A 21006-nucleotide genomic window follows, 5' to 3' on the forward strand; every position below is an offset into this window, starting at 1 on the left:
AAAGAAGTGATATTTATTGGCAAAAGAAAGCTAAAATCTGAAAAAACTAAAAACTGTCATTTTTTTTGAAAAGGGGCAAAAATGGGACAAATTAAGTTGCAAAATGGACAAAGAAAAAGATAAAAAAGGGGTTAAATAGTTTTCCCTTTTAAGGTGTTCTGGGGAATAATAATTAAAATGAAGACATAAAGAGCCACATGTTGAGCATCACTGACTTAATACCAGCTTTATCATGATTTTAGTAAATTATTTTAATAAACTAAATTGGGAGTTGACGGTTGCCCTACCCGTGCTCCACCCCTGTATGTTGGCATGTTTTGGGTTAAGTGGAGGGATCTAGTGTGGTTAGGTATAGTTAGGGTCAGGGTTAAGGTTAGGGTAACAAAAATACAAGGTTTAATGGAGATCTTTCAGAAGTGACTTAAGTGGGTGAAGATCATTGGAGGCTTCCAAGTTTTAAATCTTAGACCACAAACTTAGTGATCCTTAGTACTGATTACTTTTTGGAGGGATCACTGTCCAAATCCTTATCTATCATCATTTTTAAGGTAAAAACTCAACCAACATGCTAGATCTAACCCATGGGTGCACAACACGGAGGTATTGGCTGTCAACCAAGGCTCCGTAATGCACCACTCCCCCACTCTGTAGATCAGGCAGGTTATAACAGCATCAGACGATGTGCTGTGTATGAATGAGCAGTTTTTAGAGCCAATACTGTGTGTGTTTGGTGTGTGTGTCCATAGACTTCCATCATAAACGATATCCTTCTAATCCCACTCCTCAACAATGGTCCACGGCATTGACCTGACCTTTTAAAGGCGGCTCGCCAGCCAAAAAAGTGTTAGTCCGTGGGCTAGAAGGGCCCACCTTACACCCCCAACCCCACCACAAGAATTAACTACGTGTGGTTTTATAGGAGCTTGTTATGTATATTTAAATATTCTATGTGCTACTCTGAAAAAAATTGGGTTTCACTAACTTTTCAAGGCAGTATATGTGTGACTGTTGCCACGCAGCGTGCAGAAAAAAATGGGAGTAGGGGGAAATAAAGTGACCATAGCTTGAAGTAGATTTGGTGCATAATAATGTCTGATCCCTCAAAATGCTATCCTTTGAAACTAGTTTTATGCAAATGAGAGGTGGGGGGAGTTGCTTAAAATTGGGCAAAACCAATGATAACACGCAATATTCTTCTATAATACTTTGAATTCTTCGTAGGCTGCTTATTCAACCAGTGGTTCAGATTTGCTGGGTTTGTCAAATTTTCAGTTTTATGAAGTGACAGGAAGTTGCTTCAATAAAGGGGGATTAGGTGTTTAGGTATGTGACTGTTATTGTTTAATGTGTACATTCAGCTTTAGATGTATTTGTGAGTGTGTGTTATTGTGTTACATGTTGTTTTTTTTTTAATATATATGACAAAAGCGGCAGAAATGTGGCAAGAAAAGTGACTAAAAAGGGCCAAAAGCAGTCAAGAGTGCAAAAAACTGACAAAAAAGAGAAAACGGTGGTATATAATTACAAAATGTAACTTAAATGAATAAAATGTGGCAAATAATAGTATAAAAAAGACAAAAATGTGGGAAAAAAGAGGCAAAATGTAGGGAAAAAAGGAAACAAGTGTATTTTAATGGGCAAAAGGTAGCCTATTTGGATGAAAAGTGGCCAAAAATGGTTGAAGAATCAACAAAAATTGGATTAAAGTGTCAAAAAGAACTTGCAAAATGGACAAAATGTATTGACAAAAGGAAGCTCAAATCTGATAAAACAAAAAACTGTCAATTTTATTTGGAAAAGGGGCAAAAATGGGACAAAGGATGTGGCAAAATTGCCAAAGAAAAATGTAAAAAGAAGTTAAAAAGTTTACGCTTTTAAGGTTTTGTGTGGGAATAAAAGTCATTGAGAGCAGCCACATGTTGAGTATCACTGACTTAAAAACAACTCTTTGTAGGGTGCCTGATTTAACCAGTGGTTCTGATTTGCAAATTTTCAGTTTTATGAAGTAACAGGAAGTTACAGGAGTAGCTAAAGCTACATTTCTAGAAACGTCAAACCACTAACACCCTCCCCAATAAACCCACACACTTAAAAGTCAGTCTTTTTATAAATCTCAACATACATGTTATACACATTCAGCTTACCACTGTTGGATGTGTGCAGTGAGGATATCTTAGTGAGTCCGTTAGGGTAGATGTTGAAGGGCCGGCTCGCCAGATTTTTAAAAGTGATCTGTCAACAATAGAAATGAGTTAGTGTTACTAAGTTAAAAAGGCTTTATCAGGTCACTCTGTGTGCGTTTATTCATTTACACAAGAAATCTGTGTTTTCAGCATGTGATTGGCTTACATGAAATTCATCATAGACTTTCCCCTTCAGCAGTGGCCCCAGCAGTGTAATGTCAGGGTTTATTCTCTGAGTGAACGATCCGTCAGTGTATTCCACATACACAACCTTTTTATACGTGTAGCTCAGGTGATGTGGAGTTGTGGGTAAAAACCTGGACTGCAACTCCCTGATTTAGCAAAAAAAGATGAAGAATAGTTTTCAGTTTAAGTCAAAAGGGTTGGGGTCAATTAGAATTGTAATCGCGTAATTGGTCATTAATTACAATCATTATAATTGTAATTGTAATTTTAAAAATCTGTTGCGCTCATAATCGTTATTAAATTGTAATTGAGTTTGGATCATTTACTTTGTAATTGCAATTTCCGGGAAAATTCTACAAAAATTGTCAATTATAATTTAATGCAAAACTGGGGAACCATGTTCAGTTCTATGTACAGTTCTACACATATGTAGTTAACATTTACTAAAATAAGTTTCATACCAAGCTTTCCCACATTTTACCATTTAAAAACGTTGAAATGAAGGAGAATACAGACTGATTAGGAATAGGGCTGGGGCGATATGGACGAAAATTCATATCTCGATATTTTTCCTCAAAATAGCGATATACAATATGAATCTTGATATTTTTAACTGAAAAAAGTCTGACCAGAAATACAGTTCTAGGTCAAATTTGCTGATGCAAGACGCCACACAGACACATTTACTAACAAACAGCTGCTCAATGCAGTATGTGACACTTTTGGCTTTTTCTCCTGTAAGGGACAGCACGTGTGAGTGAGTTCTGTAGTGTGGCTTGTTTAGATGAAGGTCTGGGTTAGAACTAGGGGTGTGAATCTTTGGGTGTCTCACGATTCGATTCGATTCCGATTCTTGGGGTCACGATTCGATTCAAAATACGATTCTCAATTAAAACGATTCTCGATTCAAAAATTGATACAATGCATAGTGTGTTAAGGCAAATTATGACATCAAAACAATACAGTTTGTAGAAGGTAATTTTGAATAAACTGATTCCAATGATGTAATCACACAAAGGCAAACTTAAGACAAAAGGTAACATTTATTCATGCTAAAATACAGTATTACAATGTAAGTTAGGGTCGCTGTTGTTTCCTGTTGGGATCGTGTCATAGACTGTAAAGATCTGGGTGAGTTTGTGTGTTTTGGCCTAACACTGTTGCCGTAGTAGTCCTAGGTCACCATCTTGAGAGCCCATGACCTACTGGTCTCTACTAAGTTCTTGTATTTTCGGATTGAAAAAAAACATATGTTTGTGAGTATGTTTTAGTGTACTATTTGATAACACTCTCTAAGACTGTGTTTGTGAAAGTTAAGCATAAACGGTGTCTTATATAAATCACCGCCAATCGCGGTAAATGTTACTTTTTGTACAGTGGTATTTTCTATTTATGAGAACACTACTATGTATTTGTATGTTCAGTTTACAGTGTTTCCTGACTAAAGACTCTAAGTGGATCTTCTGAATAAGAGTTTTTCATGTAAAAAAAAAAAAAAAAAAAAATAGATTTTTGAAGTTTATAAATCAATTCAGAATTGCGGATGATTAGAATCGCGATTCTTCTGTGAATTAATTTTTTCCCCCACCCCTAGTTAGAATCTGCTTTTCAAGTGGTTCTGAGAAGTAACGAAAGCAGCGACTCTTGAAACAAGTATTTTAAAACAAAATAAGCTATAAATTCAAAATATTTCAATATAAGCAATACTGTAATTTTATATATCACCAAAATGAAAAAGTTGATATATCTTGAATCACGATATATTGCCCAGCCCTAATTAGGAAGTCTAACAAGGAAACTAACAGATAGGAAAGAAATTGTTTGTTGATTTAGTTATCATAAGAGATGCTAACAGAAAGCTAACGTAAGAGGAAGGTTAACTTTTATTAGGTTATTTATTTCAGGCTCAGTAATTGTGAGTAATTGTAATTTAGTCAATGAGAATGTAATTGTAATTGACTTTCTGAAGATAAAAAAATTATTGTAATTGAATTGTAATTGGAAAAAAATGCTGGTAATTCAATTGTAATTGAACATGGGTAATTGAGAATGTAATTGTAACTGAAAAATGTAATTGGCCCCAACCCTATTGTGATGTGATCACCTCCACTGAGCTGTACTGTACCTGTCTGTGGGTTTGAGGTGGGGGGCGTAGTGCCAGGTCACCTCCTCAGCAGCGATGTAGTGCACCCAGGTTTTGGACTGGTGTCCTCTGCTGGCCCTGATGTTTACCAGTGGCTTCTTGGGTTGAAAGCTGATGGTATTAAACAAATCCTCGACGTCTTCATCATTGTAGTAGTCTTCATTCTCGTCCATGTGTTTAACATTGCGCCGGTCTGGTGAGGGCGGAGTCACGGGCTCGGGGCATTTCTCTACCGTGAACAAAGCGTCCATGCCGTCTGTATCGCAGGGAAACGTGAGAACAAATCAGGTGGTAATAAAACACAGAGAAGACGTTTGGTTTGCTTAGATTAGAGTCGAGGATGTCGGGATCTCTTGCCATGTCTGTGAGCGTGTATCTGACAAGTGATGAGGAATCGGCCAGTGGTGGTTGGTTTCATTTCAGCAGTGATGAAGGTCATTGGGGTCACCTCCATGCTGACTTTACGATGGGTCAGAACCTGAAAAAACAGTTGGTAACACTTTACTTGAAGTTTTATACATAAAGGTGACAGTATTAAGCCGTCATTATCTGTCATTAGCATGAATAAGGTGTCATGAAGGCTGTCATTAAAGAGTAATTAAACCCCAAACCTACTTTTTGATGCTGAATACATACTGTATGTATTTGGGTATTAAGTAGTGCTGTTTATTAATCCTAGGCTCACTCTTCACATTTTAGTAATTTTACATATTTTGTTGTAAAATGTCAGATATACTGCCCTCTAAGGGTTGAAAGCTGGCTATTACAAGTGAATTTTGCTATTGCCTTAAATGGATTCTTTCGATTCCCCTGTCACCACTTTCGCTGTTGGCCCCGCCCCTCCTCTAAAAGCTGAGAGGAGGGGGGAGGTTTTCCTCCAATCACAGCCCTCAGTGAGCATTGAGTGACAGGCAGCCCACTCCAAGCAGTGAAGTTTTTGACTGTGTTCTTCTAAAAAGATGTTCATCATGCTATGTGTGTATTCCCGTCTGTCTCTGCGTGTGCAACGACGTGTGTACGTCTTATTGCAGTGTGTGTGAGGTGGTGGGAGAGCAGGGCTTGTGGTTGTAGTTACACATATCAGCTGTGTGAAGTTGCTATGTGTGTGTGTGTGTGTACAGACACATCGTTGTGTATATTACTGTCTGTCTCTGCGCACAGCACAGCGCTGCCTGAGTGGGCGTGTCTTGCTGTTACAGCACTAACGCCTATAATCAAGGCAGTTTTTTAATTTCCCTCCTAGTGGCAGCTCAGCAGAAAGCAGGGGTTTAGTTACTCTTTAAGTGTCGTTCACTAAGTCATGACACCTTTGGAGCTATGTTGGCCTTTTTTGGGTTATTCGGAGGGATCTAGTGGGGTTAGGTAGAGTCAGGGTCAATTATAATTGTAATTGCGTAATTGGGAATTAAATGCAATTATGACATAACTTCAATTGTAAGTATGTTGCTGTTGTAATCATAATGAAATTGTAATTGAGTTTAGATAATTGACTAATAAATTGTAATTGTAATTGCCATAAAAATTCTACAAAAAATTCTCAATTTTAATTCAATAAAAAACGGGGGAACGTGTTACATTTCTACACATAAGTAGTTAACAATTAATAAAATATGTTTCATATCAAGCTTTCCTACATTTTATCATTTAAAACATTTTAAATCTAGGGCTATACTGACACCAAAAATATTAAAACTTGTATTTTCATTGATTAGGAAACCGAATAAGGCAACCAATAGATAGGAAAGAAATTAGATGATAGATATTTGTTTTTAGTGTATTTTACAGCTGATTTAGGACCCGTTATCATAAGAGATGCTAACAGAAAGCTAACACAAGAGAACCTTCATAAGGTTATTTATTTCAGGCACAGTGGTTGTGATTAATTGTAATTGGACTTTAGTCATTGACTTTCTGAGGATTAAAAAACAATTGTAATTTAATTGTAATTGAACGACACTTAATGACACCTTATCCATGCTAATGACAGATATCATGTCATAATAATGACAGCGTAATGTCAGCCTTTATGTAAAAAACTTCAAGTAAAATGTTACCAAACAGTTTCAAACGTCACAACATTAAATGAAAACAGCTTCCTCTAGGAAGCCATAAAGCACTAAGCAGTTCTTTAACAAGCAACTTACTGTCATTGAGTTTCAAACTTGTATTTAAATGAAAAGTATCTAAATTACATCCTCAGTTTTACAGTATGGTCATTTCATCTCCACCCAAATTATGCCTGAGGTTTTGTGGTGACTTGAGCTGCCAGAGTGAACGACTGCTAACTGTTTTAAGAATAGCTGCACTCGCTTCTTTCTGCTAGCCTGGCTGCATCTTCAGGTCCAGGGTAGCGCTTGGGTTTGCAGTAGCAGTTCTTGAACATACATTGGTCTACGATGCACTGGAATGCCTTGGGCTGTGGGATAAAACTCGTACTGGGCCTAACCTTACACACGTTTATCCCAAATACCTGTTTCAGGTATTACCACTCACTCCTTCCCTCTGTCCACAGCCACCACCATTATACCTAAGCTTCGTGCTTGTCACCAGACTGGCTTGATTACACAACACCATAAGCACAATATGCACAACTACAACTTCACATCTCACTCTCCCTTTAAAGGGCCCATGTTAAGCTAAATCTACTTTTCTGTGCTTTAAACATGATCAAAGTGTTATATGGGCTTCATACACATGCACAAAGTGTTTTTTTCATTGATTCCCTCAATCATTAGTTAGAGGGTGATTTACTTCTTTCTTACTGCAGGGTGAGCCCAAACACCTCGCTCCAATTTGATGACGCGTTCCCACTTTGATGACAAATTTGACGCAGCACTGAGCTGGAGAAGCCACACCTCCAGGAAGCTCTCTGCCGTGATTGACATGTAAACAGACACGCCCACGAAGATGCGCATTTCAGTGTCCTTCCCGCAGTGCTATGTATGTATTTTCTACAGTCTATGTATGTACCAGTGAACGCCCCGCCCTCACGCTCTGTCTCATGTTTATAAAGCAGCATGAGCTCTGCTACGGAGTGGGTGGGAGGAGGGTGGGACGTCCTCTGGCCCTACGTCACCGTGTGGGGAGGAGGAAGTCAGTGATTCATCTATAGACACGCCCACTCATGAATATGCAAAAGAAGGCTGCAAATCAGCCTGTTTGTGTGGAGTTGATCAGAAAGTGACTTTTCAGAGGCGAAAACTCTGGAAAACAGGTGAGTTTGGGAAAATAAACCTCAAATACTGTTTTTGGGGTTCTTAGAACAAATGGAGATGGGTGAAAAATAGCATGATATGGGACCTTTAAAATAATCAACTATTCCCCACCCTTTCCATTTCCTACCTTGAGTCTCTCCTCCCTGTTCCCTTCCCCCTCACCTAGGTGTAACACTGCCCTCTCTATTTATATCCTCCGCCCTTTAATAAAGTGTTTCTTACCCTTCCTTAGGGAGGGCTGGTGATGGTCACAATTATGCAATAAAATAAATGCATTTATTTAATTGCAATAACAAATCATGCATTGCTGTCTTAAATAGATTGCACTTCTTGTAGTGTTGACCTTTGACAGCATGTGCAGACAAAGAAAGAAAAAAGAAATCGCTGCACTCATTAAAAACTCTGTAAAAAACATGGGAAACCTCTTCAAAACATACATACTACAGCACATATTCTATCACACAATACACTTTTATCAGGTGCATAGAAGTATTATTGGTGGGATTTTTTTTTGTTTCACCTGCAAAGAGTGATCCTGAAAGCGAATGGAGTGAATTTCCGGAGCTGTTCCCACTCCAACCAGATGCCAAAACACAGGATAGCGACTCTGACACATCGATAAACCTTTACACACAAAGAGAAACAGACAAATAGAAAACCAGGGTGGAAGATCCTACTGCTGGTAACATCATGTTCAGCTACTGATACTCTGACTAATAGTTAGTCTAACAGGGAACAGGCACGGCTTCTTTACCTGGTAGTGTGGAGTTGACATATCCATTGACGGTGTGGTATTGCTTCCTGCCCGTGGACTTTCTGAACTTCTCTCTGCTCATCCTCTCTCCCACCTCTCCGTACCAGCTTTTGGTCTCATCGAACACAGCAAACAGCAGGACGAACGCTGGATTCTTCCTCTGGCCTGCGTCACTGAAGGCAGCTGAAGAAAGACATATTTCATTAGAGCTTTAGCTGAAGATTCATTCAGTTATGCTTCATTTCTCCATGTCGGCCTCTAAATAAACGTGGTTCTTGTTTTAAATACCATTGAAATCTCATTGACTAAAGCGAATGTATAATCTTGATCAGATTATAGTTTTTGGCTAAAATCCATCTGAACACCCTGACGAAGAGAACAAACCAACAGACGTGTAAAGAGTACTGATATATTCTACTCAAGTAGAAATACTGTTACTTGATTGAAATTGTACTCATGTACAAGTACAAGTAAGTCATACGTAAAATACTCAAGAACAGGTAAAACGTAGCTTAATTAAATAGTACTTAAAGTAAAAGTTACGAGTTACTTTCACCCCCCATGTTTATTTTTGGTAATCAATCTTGTCACCATTCCTTTGCATACAGTAAAAATCTCATGCACAAACTTAAAAAGGAAGAGACCAAACCTTACACAATTGGAACATAATTTAGTTTCCACAAAGGCATCTGTAAAAAAATAAAGGTTTGTCAAAATGTAATATTCTTTTTAAAGGTTCCATATCATGTTATTTTTCACCCATCTCCATTTGTTCTAAAAACCCCAACAACATAGTATTTGAGGTTTATATTCCCAAACTCGCCTGTTTGAGCCTCTGAAAAGCCACTTTCTGAGTAGTTCTAAAAATGAGCTGACCCTGATCTAACTCATTCATGATGTGTGGTTAAAGTCTTAACCACTATATCAGCATGCTGCTAATGAACCTCCTTTACTTCATCAACTGTGGATGAGATGAGAACACCGAGGGGCGGATTCACTAAAGGGGTATTAAAATGTGTGCAAACGTCACTCCACATGATAATAAAGGGTACAAACCCCAGGGAATCCGGAGTGCGTGGCTGATGCGCGTCAGAATGCGCCCAAAAACCATTTAGCGTGTTTCCCTCTGATAAACATGTAAAGTAGCCGGATCTCCCAAGGGGAGCAATAAAATGGGAGGAGGAAATGCAAATAAATGAATGCAGTGGGCGCAATGCAATTCATCAAATCTGGAACTGTTTGCACACGCAGATGTCATCACTGCGACACAAAACACAGTGGAGATGAAAAAAAGGCTCCAGTTCACCTAGTAAAAAAAATAACTCAAATAAAACAATAGTCAATATTAACATCCACTGAATGAAATGCAGAGTATAGTATAGTGTGTGTGTGTGTGTGTGTGTGTGTGTGTGTGTGTGTGTGTGTGTGTGTGTGTGTGTGTGTGTGTGTGTGTGAGTGAGAGAAAAGTCCAGTGACTGCGGTGCAGAGAGGATGCTTTGCGCAAAGATCGGCCGTCTGCTGGGCGGGGGCCTTAGCTCCTCTGCTGGGGTCTCGGGCGGGGGGCTTAACCTTAGACACGTTAATCCCAAATACCTGCTTTAGGTACTACCATTCACTCATTCCCCCTGTTCACAGCCACCACCATTATAGCTAAGCCTCACACTTGTCACCATACTGGCTGGATTACACAACATAATAAGCACAATATACTCTACAACCTCACATCTCACCCTCACTGCAAAACAGTCTATTCTTCCCCACCATTTCTATTTCCTGCCTTGAGTCTCTTCTCCCTGCTCCCTTTCTCCTCCCCTTTCCCCTTCCCCTCCACTTAGGTGTAACACTGCTCTCCCTTTTTATATCCCCCTCTAATAAAAGTTTTCTTACCCTTCCTTAGGGACGGCTGGTGATGGTCACAATTAAGCAATAAAATAAATCAATGTATTTTATTGCAATAACAAAATATGCATTGCTGTCTCATAATGATTGCACTTCCTGTGGTGTTGACCTTTGACAGCATGTGCAGACAAGTAACAAAAAAAAAAAAAAAAAAAAGATCATGGATGTCACTCCGGACGCACAGCTCCAGTGAGCTCCTGTGTCTTTCTCTCCACGTTGTGAATGTAAAACTCTCTTGTCGCGTTGATGGCATGAGAATCAGGCCGAATCGGCTGATCAGATGCGTAATTTATGCATGATGGCACAATGTTCACATATGAGAGTGTGGTGACACAGTGCTACTCAGGAGCTCAGACCTGCTGAATGATGGTCATCTTCAAATGGTGCAGACTGATATACAAACTGTGTTGCTGCATTAACTCAATCAATGACAGATCAATAAGACAGTTTTTGTCCAAATCTGCCTATTTTTCATGAACTGATCAGAGCAAAGTTACAGGACCTGACTGCAGCCACATTCAATTAGGGGGAAAAATATCTTTAAGTTTTAAAGTTGTTTGTTTTGTTTTTTAAAACATTTTTATTTGTTTATTTAGTTTTCTACATTATGAAATGTTTGTGCAGCAGACAGAGAATTCAATCTGCCTCCAATTTAACTTCCTCAAATTTTATTGTGTGCTTCTGTGCACTGACATCTCCACATTACACGAGCAAAACGCTATTTAAATAGGGCAGTCTCCACCACTTCTGCACGTGCACTAATCATTGCTGCAATCTTCATGATTTCCTCACAGCAAGTTAGGAAATTGCGTCAACAAAGGATTTAGGGAAGCAACCTGTTTACCACCCTCTATATTTCAGATCTTAGTGAATCCGCCCGACTTGCTAACATAACAGCAACTACATTAATGATTTACAACCACTGGTTTGATAGAAACCAGTGGTTGTAAATCATTAAAATCAGACATGTCTGTGTGAAAAGTATCAAAACAGCCGAACAGAGAGAGAGTTTCCAGATACAATTTAGAGTTCCTGAAAGAGGCGTTGTGGGTGACATTTTGCTGAACTGCTGACAGTTTAAGGGTGGAAACACCAACTCTATCTGGCAACGCAGAGCAGATAGCTTTGTGGCTGAGACGCTTCAAACTTCGACACATTGAAGAAAGGAAAAGTAATTAAGCAGGAAAAAGGCACGCAACCCAATCTGACAGAGGATTGTGAAACTCTCCCTCTTTCGCTTCTAACATGATTTCTTCATTTTTTTTGTGCAAATTGTACCTACTTTTTCTTTTCATGCTTCTTGGAACAAAAACATGCTTTAGATGGAAACAAAATGAATCAAACCCCTTCATAATTAGGGGTTGTTTAGGATGAAGTCTGGGGGAAATGGTAAGGATTAGTGGATTAGGGTCAATTATAATTGTAATCGCATAATTCATCATTAATAACAATTATGGCATAATCATAATTGTAATTGTAATTTTAATTTGAAAGTTCTATAAAAATTGTCAATTTTATTTTAACGCTAAACTGGGGAACCATGTTACAATTCAATGTACAGTTCTACACATATGTAGTTACAATCATTAAAATATGTTTCATAGTTATTTATTTCAGGCTCAGTAAATGTGACTATTGTAATTGAACTTTAGTAAACGTAATTTACTTTGTGAGGATAAAAGATTTTTTGTAATTTATTTGTAATTGAAGTTGTAATTGTAACTGAAAAATGTAATTGACCCCAACCCTGAATGCAACACACTATAGTTTGTTAATATACATCATAAAGGTCAAAAACAACAATGCTGTATGAAGTTTTATCTTCATTTTAAATTTCATAAGTGTTTGTGGATCCTCATGCTTTCTTTTCTGTTGGAAACAGGTTCAAATGGCTCTTTGCCGACTTCTGGACAAGGGGAATAACTTCTGATTCAAATACATGTTCAAAATTCCTTCCAAGCAGCACAAAAAAAAAAATTGTTCCGAGTCGCACGAAAAATATGAGGAAATCATGTGGTCACAGTGGCCACGGTTAAATGATGGTTTTTAATTCGGAATTCAGAATTAAAGTGTTCTCCGTGTTTACATGGAAATAGTAATTCACGAACTGAGCTTTACATGGAAAACCGGTTTATGCACTTTAATTCAATTCCGCTTTAGGTCTGGGGTTGGGAAGGCTCTGATTGGACAGGGGGAGAACGTGACGTATCACGTCTATCAGGAGAAACACACAACAAACCTTTTATTGTCAGCTACAACACAGACGACTACATGAGAACTGTTTTCACTTTTGATTGTAGTTTTGAAGCAGCAGCTCAACATGGTTTCAGTTTGGACTGAGGAGCGAAAGGAGATAGGAACTAATCACTGGTAAAAAGCCCAGGAAAAGTCCGGAAAACAATCACCAGGAATAATTATTTCCTCCCTGGTAAAGATAGTAGCTCGAACAACTGGTAAAATTATAAACTTGATTATATTACAGCCTGTACATGCAGTCAGGGACGCTTTTACTCTGCCTCCGGGTCCTAGTGCCTGCCGTCCAGTGACGTCCCGTTTACCGAAGACCGTGTGTGTTTACTAAGTCTGTGTGTAAGTCCGCTTGTTAGCGCAAAACGATCCGAATTAACTTAAAGCGGCTTTAACCTAGTTAAGTGTTTACAAGAAAGAGTAATTATCTCATTTAGAATTAAAATCGGAATAAACCAGCCACTTAATTCAGGTCTAAGTTTAATTTGAAATTAAATTAGCATTAGGAATTACGTGTTTACAAGGTCATGTTAAAGAGGAATTAATTTTGATTCCACTTTAAAGAGGAATTAAAGCTCCCATGTAAACGTGGCCAGTGAGCCCCGTGGAACTGACTTGTTTTACAGATGAGCAGAGCCCCGATGAGTCCTGAGTTGAGGTCTCGGACTGTGTCCACCTGTGATGAGTACATGTAGGTGAGGCAGTCGGGGTCGCTGGTGGTGGGGCCGTCCTTGGGGCTGATGTCCCACACATACTGGTAGTAACCTCCAGGAGAGACGGAGTCGTCCTCCTTTTCCTGCCCTGCTGTTGAGTCATCGTACCCGGCTCCTGCACAAAAACACACAATGCCAGTCCTTTAACAACAGGAAGTGCTTGAAAGCAGGATAAGGCAGTGAAAGAGAACAGCAATGTGTGCTGCTGTCAAACAACAACAAGCTCCTGCTCTCTGGATTACGATTACAGTTACATTATTCCACAGGAGGAAACTTCTCTGCAGAGACATTTACTGGCTCAATTTCACATTGTAGTGGCAAAATGACTGAAATCTACAGAGTACAGAGCACTGATATATTCTACTCAAGTAGAAGTACTGTTACATGATTAAAATTGTACTCAAGTACAAGTACAAATAAGTCATGCATAAAGTACTCAAGAATAAGTAAAAAACTGCTTTATTAAATAGTACTCAAAGTAAAAGTTAATAGTTACTGTCACCCCCCACGTTTATTGTAGGTAATAAATCTTGCCATGGTTCCCTTTGCATACAGTGAACATCTCATGTATAAACTTAAAAAGGAAAATACCAAATCTTGCACAAGTGGAAATGAATTTAGTTTTCCACAAAGGCATTTGTATAAAATTAAATGGTTTGTCAAAAAAAACTCTTTTTTATTAAAAATAATGCCAATTAATTAAATTAAAAATACACAAATACATTCTCAGGCTCTATGTATACGTACATTTATGTACTCTAAAACCGAGAAAATAACCTCCATTTAATGAGATGTGTTGATTATTGTCTGTGCATTTAGTTTTTTGTAGTTTCACAATATCCGTTGGTCATTTAAAAAAATAATAACAATAATTTACTCAGTAATGGTTGGGTGTAAAAATGATTTATTGTTATTTTAACAAATTATTTTACTTCTTCTAAAATGTACTGAAGTACAAGTAAAATTACTGATTTAGAAATATACTCAAAAAAGTACAAATACACATAAAAGCAACTCATTTACAGTAACGTGAGTATTTGTGTTCCATTATTTTCACCTCTGGCCATGACAGTGTAATCATTTTTCTGTTTAGGTGAACAAATGTTTATACTAACATTGATTATGTATAGCATTAAATAATGGGTTTAGAAATGTAAGAAATGACTTTACTTCTTTTAAAACGTACTTAAAGAGTAACTAAACCCCAAAACCGCTTTTTTGGTATGAAGTAATGCTGTTGATTGATCCTGGTCTAACATTTTAGTCCAAGTATTTCAATTTATTGTAATTAGTTGTAAAATGTCAGAGCGACTGCCCTCTATTGGTTAAAATCCGCTATTACAATTGATTTTTGCTACTGGTTGAGAACAAGTTCATGTGACGTTTTGGGACCACCTTGCATCACAAACAAGCCCTGTTAGCCACACCCCTTTTATAAAAACGAGCACCTGTGGGCTCTACAATCTGTGGTGAGTAGGTTGGATTGAGAGCAGAGTGAATATAGAGGTATATAGAGTAATGAGTAGCTAGTTAGCATAGCATAGATTGTTCAATGGAGCTTTTATAGTTTGGACTGGGCGTGTCTTAACTGCTTCAGGAGCCCCGCCCATAATCAATCATATTGTTGAATTTCCCTCCTAGTGGCAGGTCAGGAGAAAGCAGGGGTTTAGTTACTCTTTAAAGGATAACGAAACCCCTGCTTTCTGCTCCAGGAGTTTCTTAACTCCTGGAGCAGTTAAGAAACGCCCAGCCACTTTCAGTAACCGCCCCCTCCCCTCTGCCCCCGCACACACAGAATCAAAACCCATCACAACTGCTAGCTCGCGAGCTAAACATGAGTGAGTCTGACAGTGCGGACACTTTTGCCACAGAGAGGTCATTTGAGGCGTCAATCCAACCTACGCACTACAGAAGGCGGGCGTCAGGTTTTATAGGAGAGGCGGGGCCAACAGCTAAAGTGATGACGCAGGGGTTTCAAGAGCTTACCAATAGCAAAATTCAGTTGTAATAACCCTTAATGACCAGTATACCGGTGTCATGGTCTGAGTTCACATCGTACTGAGATTGTATATGTGCATGCGCGCGCACACTGAAAAATACATTTTTGCTAAAAAACATTAATTGATTTTTGTTTTCAAAGTGAACAGACGTGTTTTACTGTTTATTGGAATATGTTAGGGTTATAATCTCAGTACGGAGGTAAACTCAGACCGTGATACCAGACATTTTACAGGTAAATGCGCAAAATTAAAATGCTTTTACTAAAATGTGAAGAGTGGGACTAGGATCAATCAACAGCACTAGTTAATACTCATATACACATATATTCGGCAGAAAAAAGTTGGTTTGGGGTGTACTTACTCTTTAAAGAGTTAAAATAGTGATTTAGAAGTACCCATAAAAGCAACTCAATTACAGTAACGTGAGTACTTGTAATCAGTTACTTTCACCTCTGGAAATCTGCACACATAGATATTAAAAACTGACAATTAGGAACATAGAGCAAATATTTAGGTAACAGAAGCTGCCAAATTGTTTTCCCTTAAACCACAAACTTTAATCAGGAAGGATAACGTTTACATAATGAAAAACCATGGAGTCAAAAAAGATATGATTCAGTAAAAACCAATGTGGTTTTGAGTCATGGCAGAGCTACAAAACGCTTCCAGCTTGAGTGTTTTGCTCCTGTGCTATGACACTGCAGTGTGAGTCAACCTGCTGAGTAAGGGTCGGACCTAGAACAGCACACGTACCGACAGACAGTTTGTACCTGAGAAATATACAGAGACTTAGTGTTTGCCCGTCAGCTCACTCACCCTCAGACTGCTTAGAGTAGGAGATTCCCACAGGGCTGATACTGTAAGGCTGAGAGGCCAGATTTTTGAAGTGAACCAGCACTCTGTCACCAGCATTGGCCACGATCACTGGGCCTTGAATACCTGCAACCAAAGACCCCCCCCCCAAAAAAAAACACTTAATAAAAAGCTTCGACAAATCCAAGAGAAAACGTGAGACATTTAAACAAAAAAAACCAAAAAAAAACTGACAAATGTACTGACGAGAAAACTCAAAAGTCAACTTTATTTTTCACTTAAAGACCAACCGCAGCCCAAACAAAGTGCTGTGCATAGGAACAAATAACTGAAAATGATATATGCCTACCCAATAACACAAGACAAACTGTAAAAGCAAATCAAATTCTAAAATCCAAATATAGAAAATCATTAAAAGCAAATAAAGCCAAGTTTCATGCAATGCCAAAACATACAAAAGAAAGATTTTTTTTAGTTTTTTCAAACAAAAAAGAATTATGGGAGAAAAGTTTAGAAAAAAAATCAAAATCTAGTTTTCAAATCATGTTTCAGAGAGAATTTGAAGGCTTTTTACACCTGCTTTAAATGTATGGCTCTGTTAGCCTATATCACATGTGTCAAACTCAAGGCCCAGGGGCAAAATCCGGCTTCTTTGAGCATCCAATTCGGCCCACAGGAGAAAGTAAAAATTACAGAGAAAACTATAATCATTGTGTACATGAAACTCAACACTCCTGGTGCTTATATCACATGAATGCAGTCATTTTTAATGTTAAACAGTTGAAAAAACTCTAAATTTTTACAAAATCCTTTAATTTTCCTCAAATTTTGAGATAACTGTTGGTCACAAAATCTAGGAAATTTAGCGTGAAGATCCTATTGGGACTGATTTCTATGTATATGTAAAAATGTAAACTAAGGCACAATAATGTTGAAATTACTTATTTTCCCACATAAAATCTGTGGCCCAATTGAGATCAAACTGCTCCGTGTTTGGCCCCTGAACTAAAATGAGTTTGACACCCCTGGCCTATATAATCTTTTTAAAAACAAGAACAAAGTTTAAAAAAAAGGAAAATATAAACTTATTCTACCACTTGGCTTTTTGCTGCATTACTCTAGAAATCACTCACAGTAATGTTGTTAATAAACTGGTCAAAGAGACCAAAAAGGGAAGTGTCTCCACCTGTCCATGGGGCTCTCTGCCTGGGAACAGTGTAGGTTTGGTCCGTGTATTCCCTGTAAACTGCCTTGATGTATTTCTGAGGAATGTCTTTAGATCTTAAAAAATAAAAAAAAGTATAAAGATTAATGATGAAATCTATGGGGCGCCAGTTGTAAAGTTACGTGTGCTAAAATAAACTAAAACTTTTCGCAACATTTAGCAACAAACCGCGCTTAAAAAAAACTTATTTGAATTTTTTTTATGTTACTTTTGACCAGATTTACAGCAATATTTGTGAAAATTGTGATTTTTTTCTCCCGAAAAAATACAATGTCAATGATAAATGTTAAATCTAAATATAAAATTTTATTCTTAAATGTGAAATCAAAATGTTAAATGTTAAACCTAAATGTCACTAAATATTTGGTTAATATGCAAATTCACCAGAAGTGCACTCATGTTGCCTGCCAGTATGTCCTGTTTTCTGTTTGACCTGATCTGTACAATTAATTACATATGCAATAGATAGATATATAAATAGATATACAGTATAGATGCTTTATTCATCCCCAGCAGGGGGAATTCAAGTGCTAAAAAGTTACTAAAAAAAACGTAATAAAGAAAGTGTGCATTAGCAATGAATAGGATTCACCTTTAGATTTAACATTAACATGTATATTTGTCATTGACAATACATTTTTTAAGAGAAAAGTAAATATTACAAATGTGACACATATTGCTGTAAATCTGGTCAAAAGTAACATCAACAAATCCACATACGTTTTTTAAACGTGGTTTGTTGCTAAATGTTGCAGTTTATTTGAACAACTTTACAATCGACGCCCCATTAGAAATGATGAAAAATAAGTGACACATGATGAAGCGCTAGCAGCTGCTGTTTCTCACCTCTGGTAGGGAGCACTCTCTGCATGCTGGAGGTGAACATAATCCCAACCGATCTCCACAGCAGCGATGAAGTACTGTCGGACTGTAGCGGCGGTAGCGGAGCCGCAGAGCAGCAGCAGCAGAGCCGCAGTGAGGACGGAGGACTGGTCCATGTCTCTGTCAGGCTTCCTGCTCTACTATCACCATGCCCGGGCTGAGCCACTTAAAGGCTGAGGGTGCAGTGGGTGGGGACGCAGAACACATGGTTGTGGTACTAAACACGTGGGTCGAGACCAGTGTTGGTCAAGTTACTTGGAAATAGTAAGTAGTTAGTGAATAGTGATGATTACTGTATTCCTCCAAGGAAATAAACCAGTTACTTTAGATTACATGTTTTCAAAATTACTTTACGTTATATAATTAAGTTACTTTTCAAAAATGTGGTGCACAAAATATTAAACAGCCTAATTCTATTCTTTTGATATGTTCCACATAAAAAAAAACTAAACAATATTTTCAAATCTTGTTTTATTAAATTTTTTAACACTTTTACACTGCATCAAGCAAAAATGAAATTAAATGCAAAAAGTTTCGGACTTGAAGAAAATTGTTGAACATTTAAAGTTATTTACTGCACATTCCACCAAATTTTAATAAAACAAAACAACTCTTACTTCTATTAACTTATAAGGCAGTGGCTATCCGTACGGACCAACATTCTATTGTGCGCAGCACCTCATTTTGGCCAGTTTAGGTCACGTGATTAAGACTAAACCTAACCGTAAATCTAAAAATTGTTGCGATATTGGGTTATAAACTTACCCTAACCCTTAGACGCTACGTACATGTACTTCGGCAACATACCAATAGCACCGTGGGTTGTCCCTACGGCAACTGTACAAAAAGACACTTTGTAACTTATATTTCTGACTTTCTCTGTGGCAGCTTGACGCCGTTTTTGGCCGGTATTTTTTCTGCGATGCATCAGAATGTTTCGGAGTCTGCGATGGAAATTGGCAACACGTGCTCGACAATATAGCCAGCAGCGTTGGGTAATTGTAATCGCCTAATTGATAATGAATTACAATTATATGGCATAATTATAACTGTATTTGTCATTTTAAAAAAACTGTTGCTGTTGTAGCCATAATGACATTGTAATTGAGTTTAGATAATTGACTTTGTAATTGTAATTGCCATAAAAATTGTATTGAAAAAATGGTCAATTATAATGTAACGCTAAACTGGACAATGTTACAGTTCTACGTACAGATCTACACATATGTAGTTAATCAATTATTAAAATATGCTTCATATCAAGCTTTACCACATTTAAAAAAAGAAATCTAGGGGTATACTGACACCAAAAAAAAGCTCAGACACCCACACCAAAAATATGAAAAACTGTATTTTCATTGATTAGGAAGCCTAACAAGGTGACCAATAGATATAGAAATTAGATGATAGATATGTGTTTTTAGTGTATTTTACAGCTGATTTATGACCTGTTATCATACCTAACTATCCTCGTCACTTCCAAAGAGAACTTCAACATCTTCATCTCTGCTTCCTCCAGATCAGCCTCCTGTTTGTTCCTCAGTGCCACTGTCTCTAAACCATACAACATGGCTGCTCTCACTGTCTGTACACCTTTCCTTTCATTCTTGCTCCACCTTGTTCTCCTCTGTCACAACTACAGCACACCTCCCACCTATCCTACAGCTCTCATACATGTCCTGCTCCACTCTAACATACTCCTCATACAATAGCACAGCTCCTCTCTGGGTACAATCTCCACTCTTTATCTTCTTAAATGTCTGCCTCATGTCAGTCTTACTAATCTGTATTACCTCCTGCACCACAACAGTCATCTCTTCTACTATTCGTTCACTCTTGTTTTCTTCATACACCTTCAAAATACTCTAATACCCTAACCTGCTGCATGTTCTTCCCATCTTTGTCTTTCTGACTCGCCAGCCTGAACATATCAGTCACTCCATCTTTACAATCCAACCAGCATATATGTCCAAGTGTGTCCTTTGTTTGGGCTTTCCCACCAGTACCTCCACCCAAGGGTGAACTAGGACAAAAATCCAGCCCTGGCATTTTCTGTCCAGACTGACCCACTACATTATCAGCAACACCGCGTAGAAGCCGTTATTAAGTCAGTGATGCTCAATATGTGGCTTTTTATGTCTTAATTTTAATTATTATTCACCCAGAAAACCATAAAAGGGAAAACTTTTAAACCCCTTATTACCTTTTTTCATTTTGTAACTCCTTTTGTCTCATTTTTGCCCCTTTTCAAAAAAATGTTTTTGTCACTTTTGTCCAATCTTTGTCCTTTGTTTGAATTTTTTTGGTCACTTTTCATCCAAATAAGCCATCTTTCGCCTAATAAATACCACTTGTTTAATTTTTTCCCTACATTTTGCCTCTTTTTGTTCCACATTTTTTCCCCCTATTCACTATTGTTTTCCACATTTTGTCCATTAAAGCTACCCTGTGCCATTACATACCACCAGATTCCTCTTGATTTGGCCATTTTTGGCCACTCTTGACTGCTTTTAGTCCATTTTAGTCACTTTACACTCTTTTCGTGCCATGTTTTTGCCACTTTTGGGCCATTTTTGGCCACCTGTTACCATGTCTGACCCCACTAGCTTGCCAAAAAAAAAAAAAAAAACATAGCAGAACGGACACTTTGGGTCGATGGTCCACCGGGACCATGCCCGGTATGCCAGATGGCCAGTCCATCTCTGTCTACTCTTTACCTTACACTGCATCTCTCTTTACTGTCTAC

General features: G+C 38.0%; 1 protein-coding gene across 1 annotated transcript in view; it reads right to left on the reverse strand.

The window, feature by feature from the left end:
• f8 (coagulation factor VIII, procoagulant component) overlaps nucleotides 1–18387 on the reverse strand; it is a 48553-nt gene extending 30166 nt beyond the window's left edge. Inside the window, exons 1-10 of the mRNA XM_028459182.1 lie at nucleotides 18225–18387; nucleotides 17340–17434; nucleotides 16157–16279; nucleotides 13243–13455; nucleotides 8482–8664; nucleotides 8248–8351; nucleotides 4870–4990; nucleotides 4495–4768; nucleotides 2350–2515; nucleotides 2145–2232 (exon numbers count right to left, since the gene is read on the reverse strand). Of these exons, the coding sequence (XP_028314983.1) occupies nucleotides 2145–2232; nucleotides 2350–2515; nucleotides 4495–4768; nucleotides 4870–4990; nucleotides 8248–8351; nucleotides 8482–8664; nucleotides 13243–13455; nucleotides 16157–16279; nucleotides 17340–17434; nucleotides 18225–18376 (1519 nt within the window). The 5' untranslated portion in view covers nucleotides 18377–18387. The remainder of the gene's footprint in view (nucleotides 1–2144; nucleotides 2233–2349; nucleotides 2516–4494; nucleotides 4769–4869; nucleotides 4991–8247; nucleotides 8352–8481; nucleotides 8665–13242; nucleotides 13456–16156; nucleotides 16280–17339; nucleotides 17435–18224) is intronic.
• Between the last annotated feature and the right edge of the window lie 2619 nt (nucleotides 18388–21006).

Source organism: Gouania willdenowi, chromosome 10 (genome assembly GCF_900634775.1).
Source record: "Gouania willdenowi chromosome 10, fGouWil2.1, whole genome shotgun sequence".
Classification (NCBI taxonomy): Eukaryota; Metazoa; Chordata; class Actinopteri; order Blenniiformes; family Gobiesocidae; genus Gouania; species Gouania willdenowi.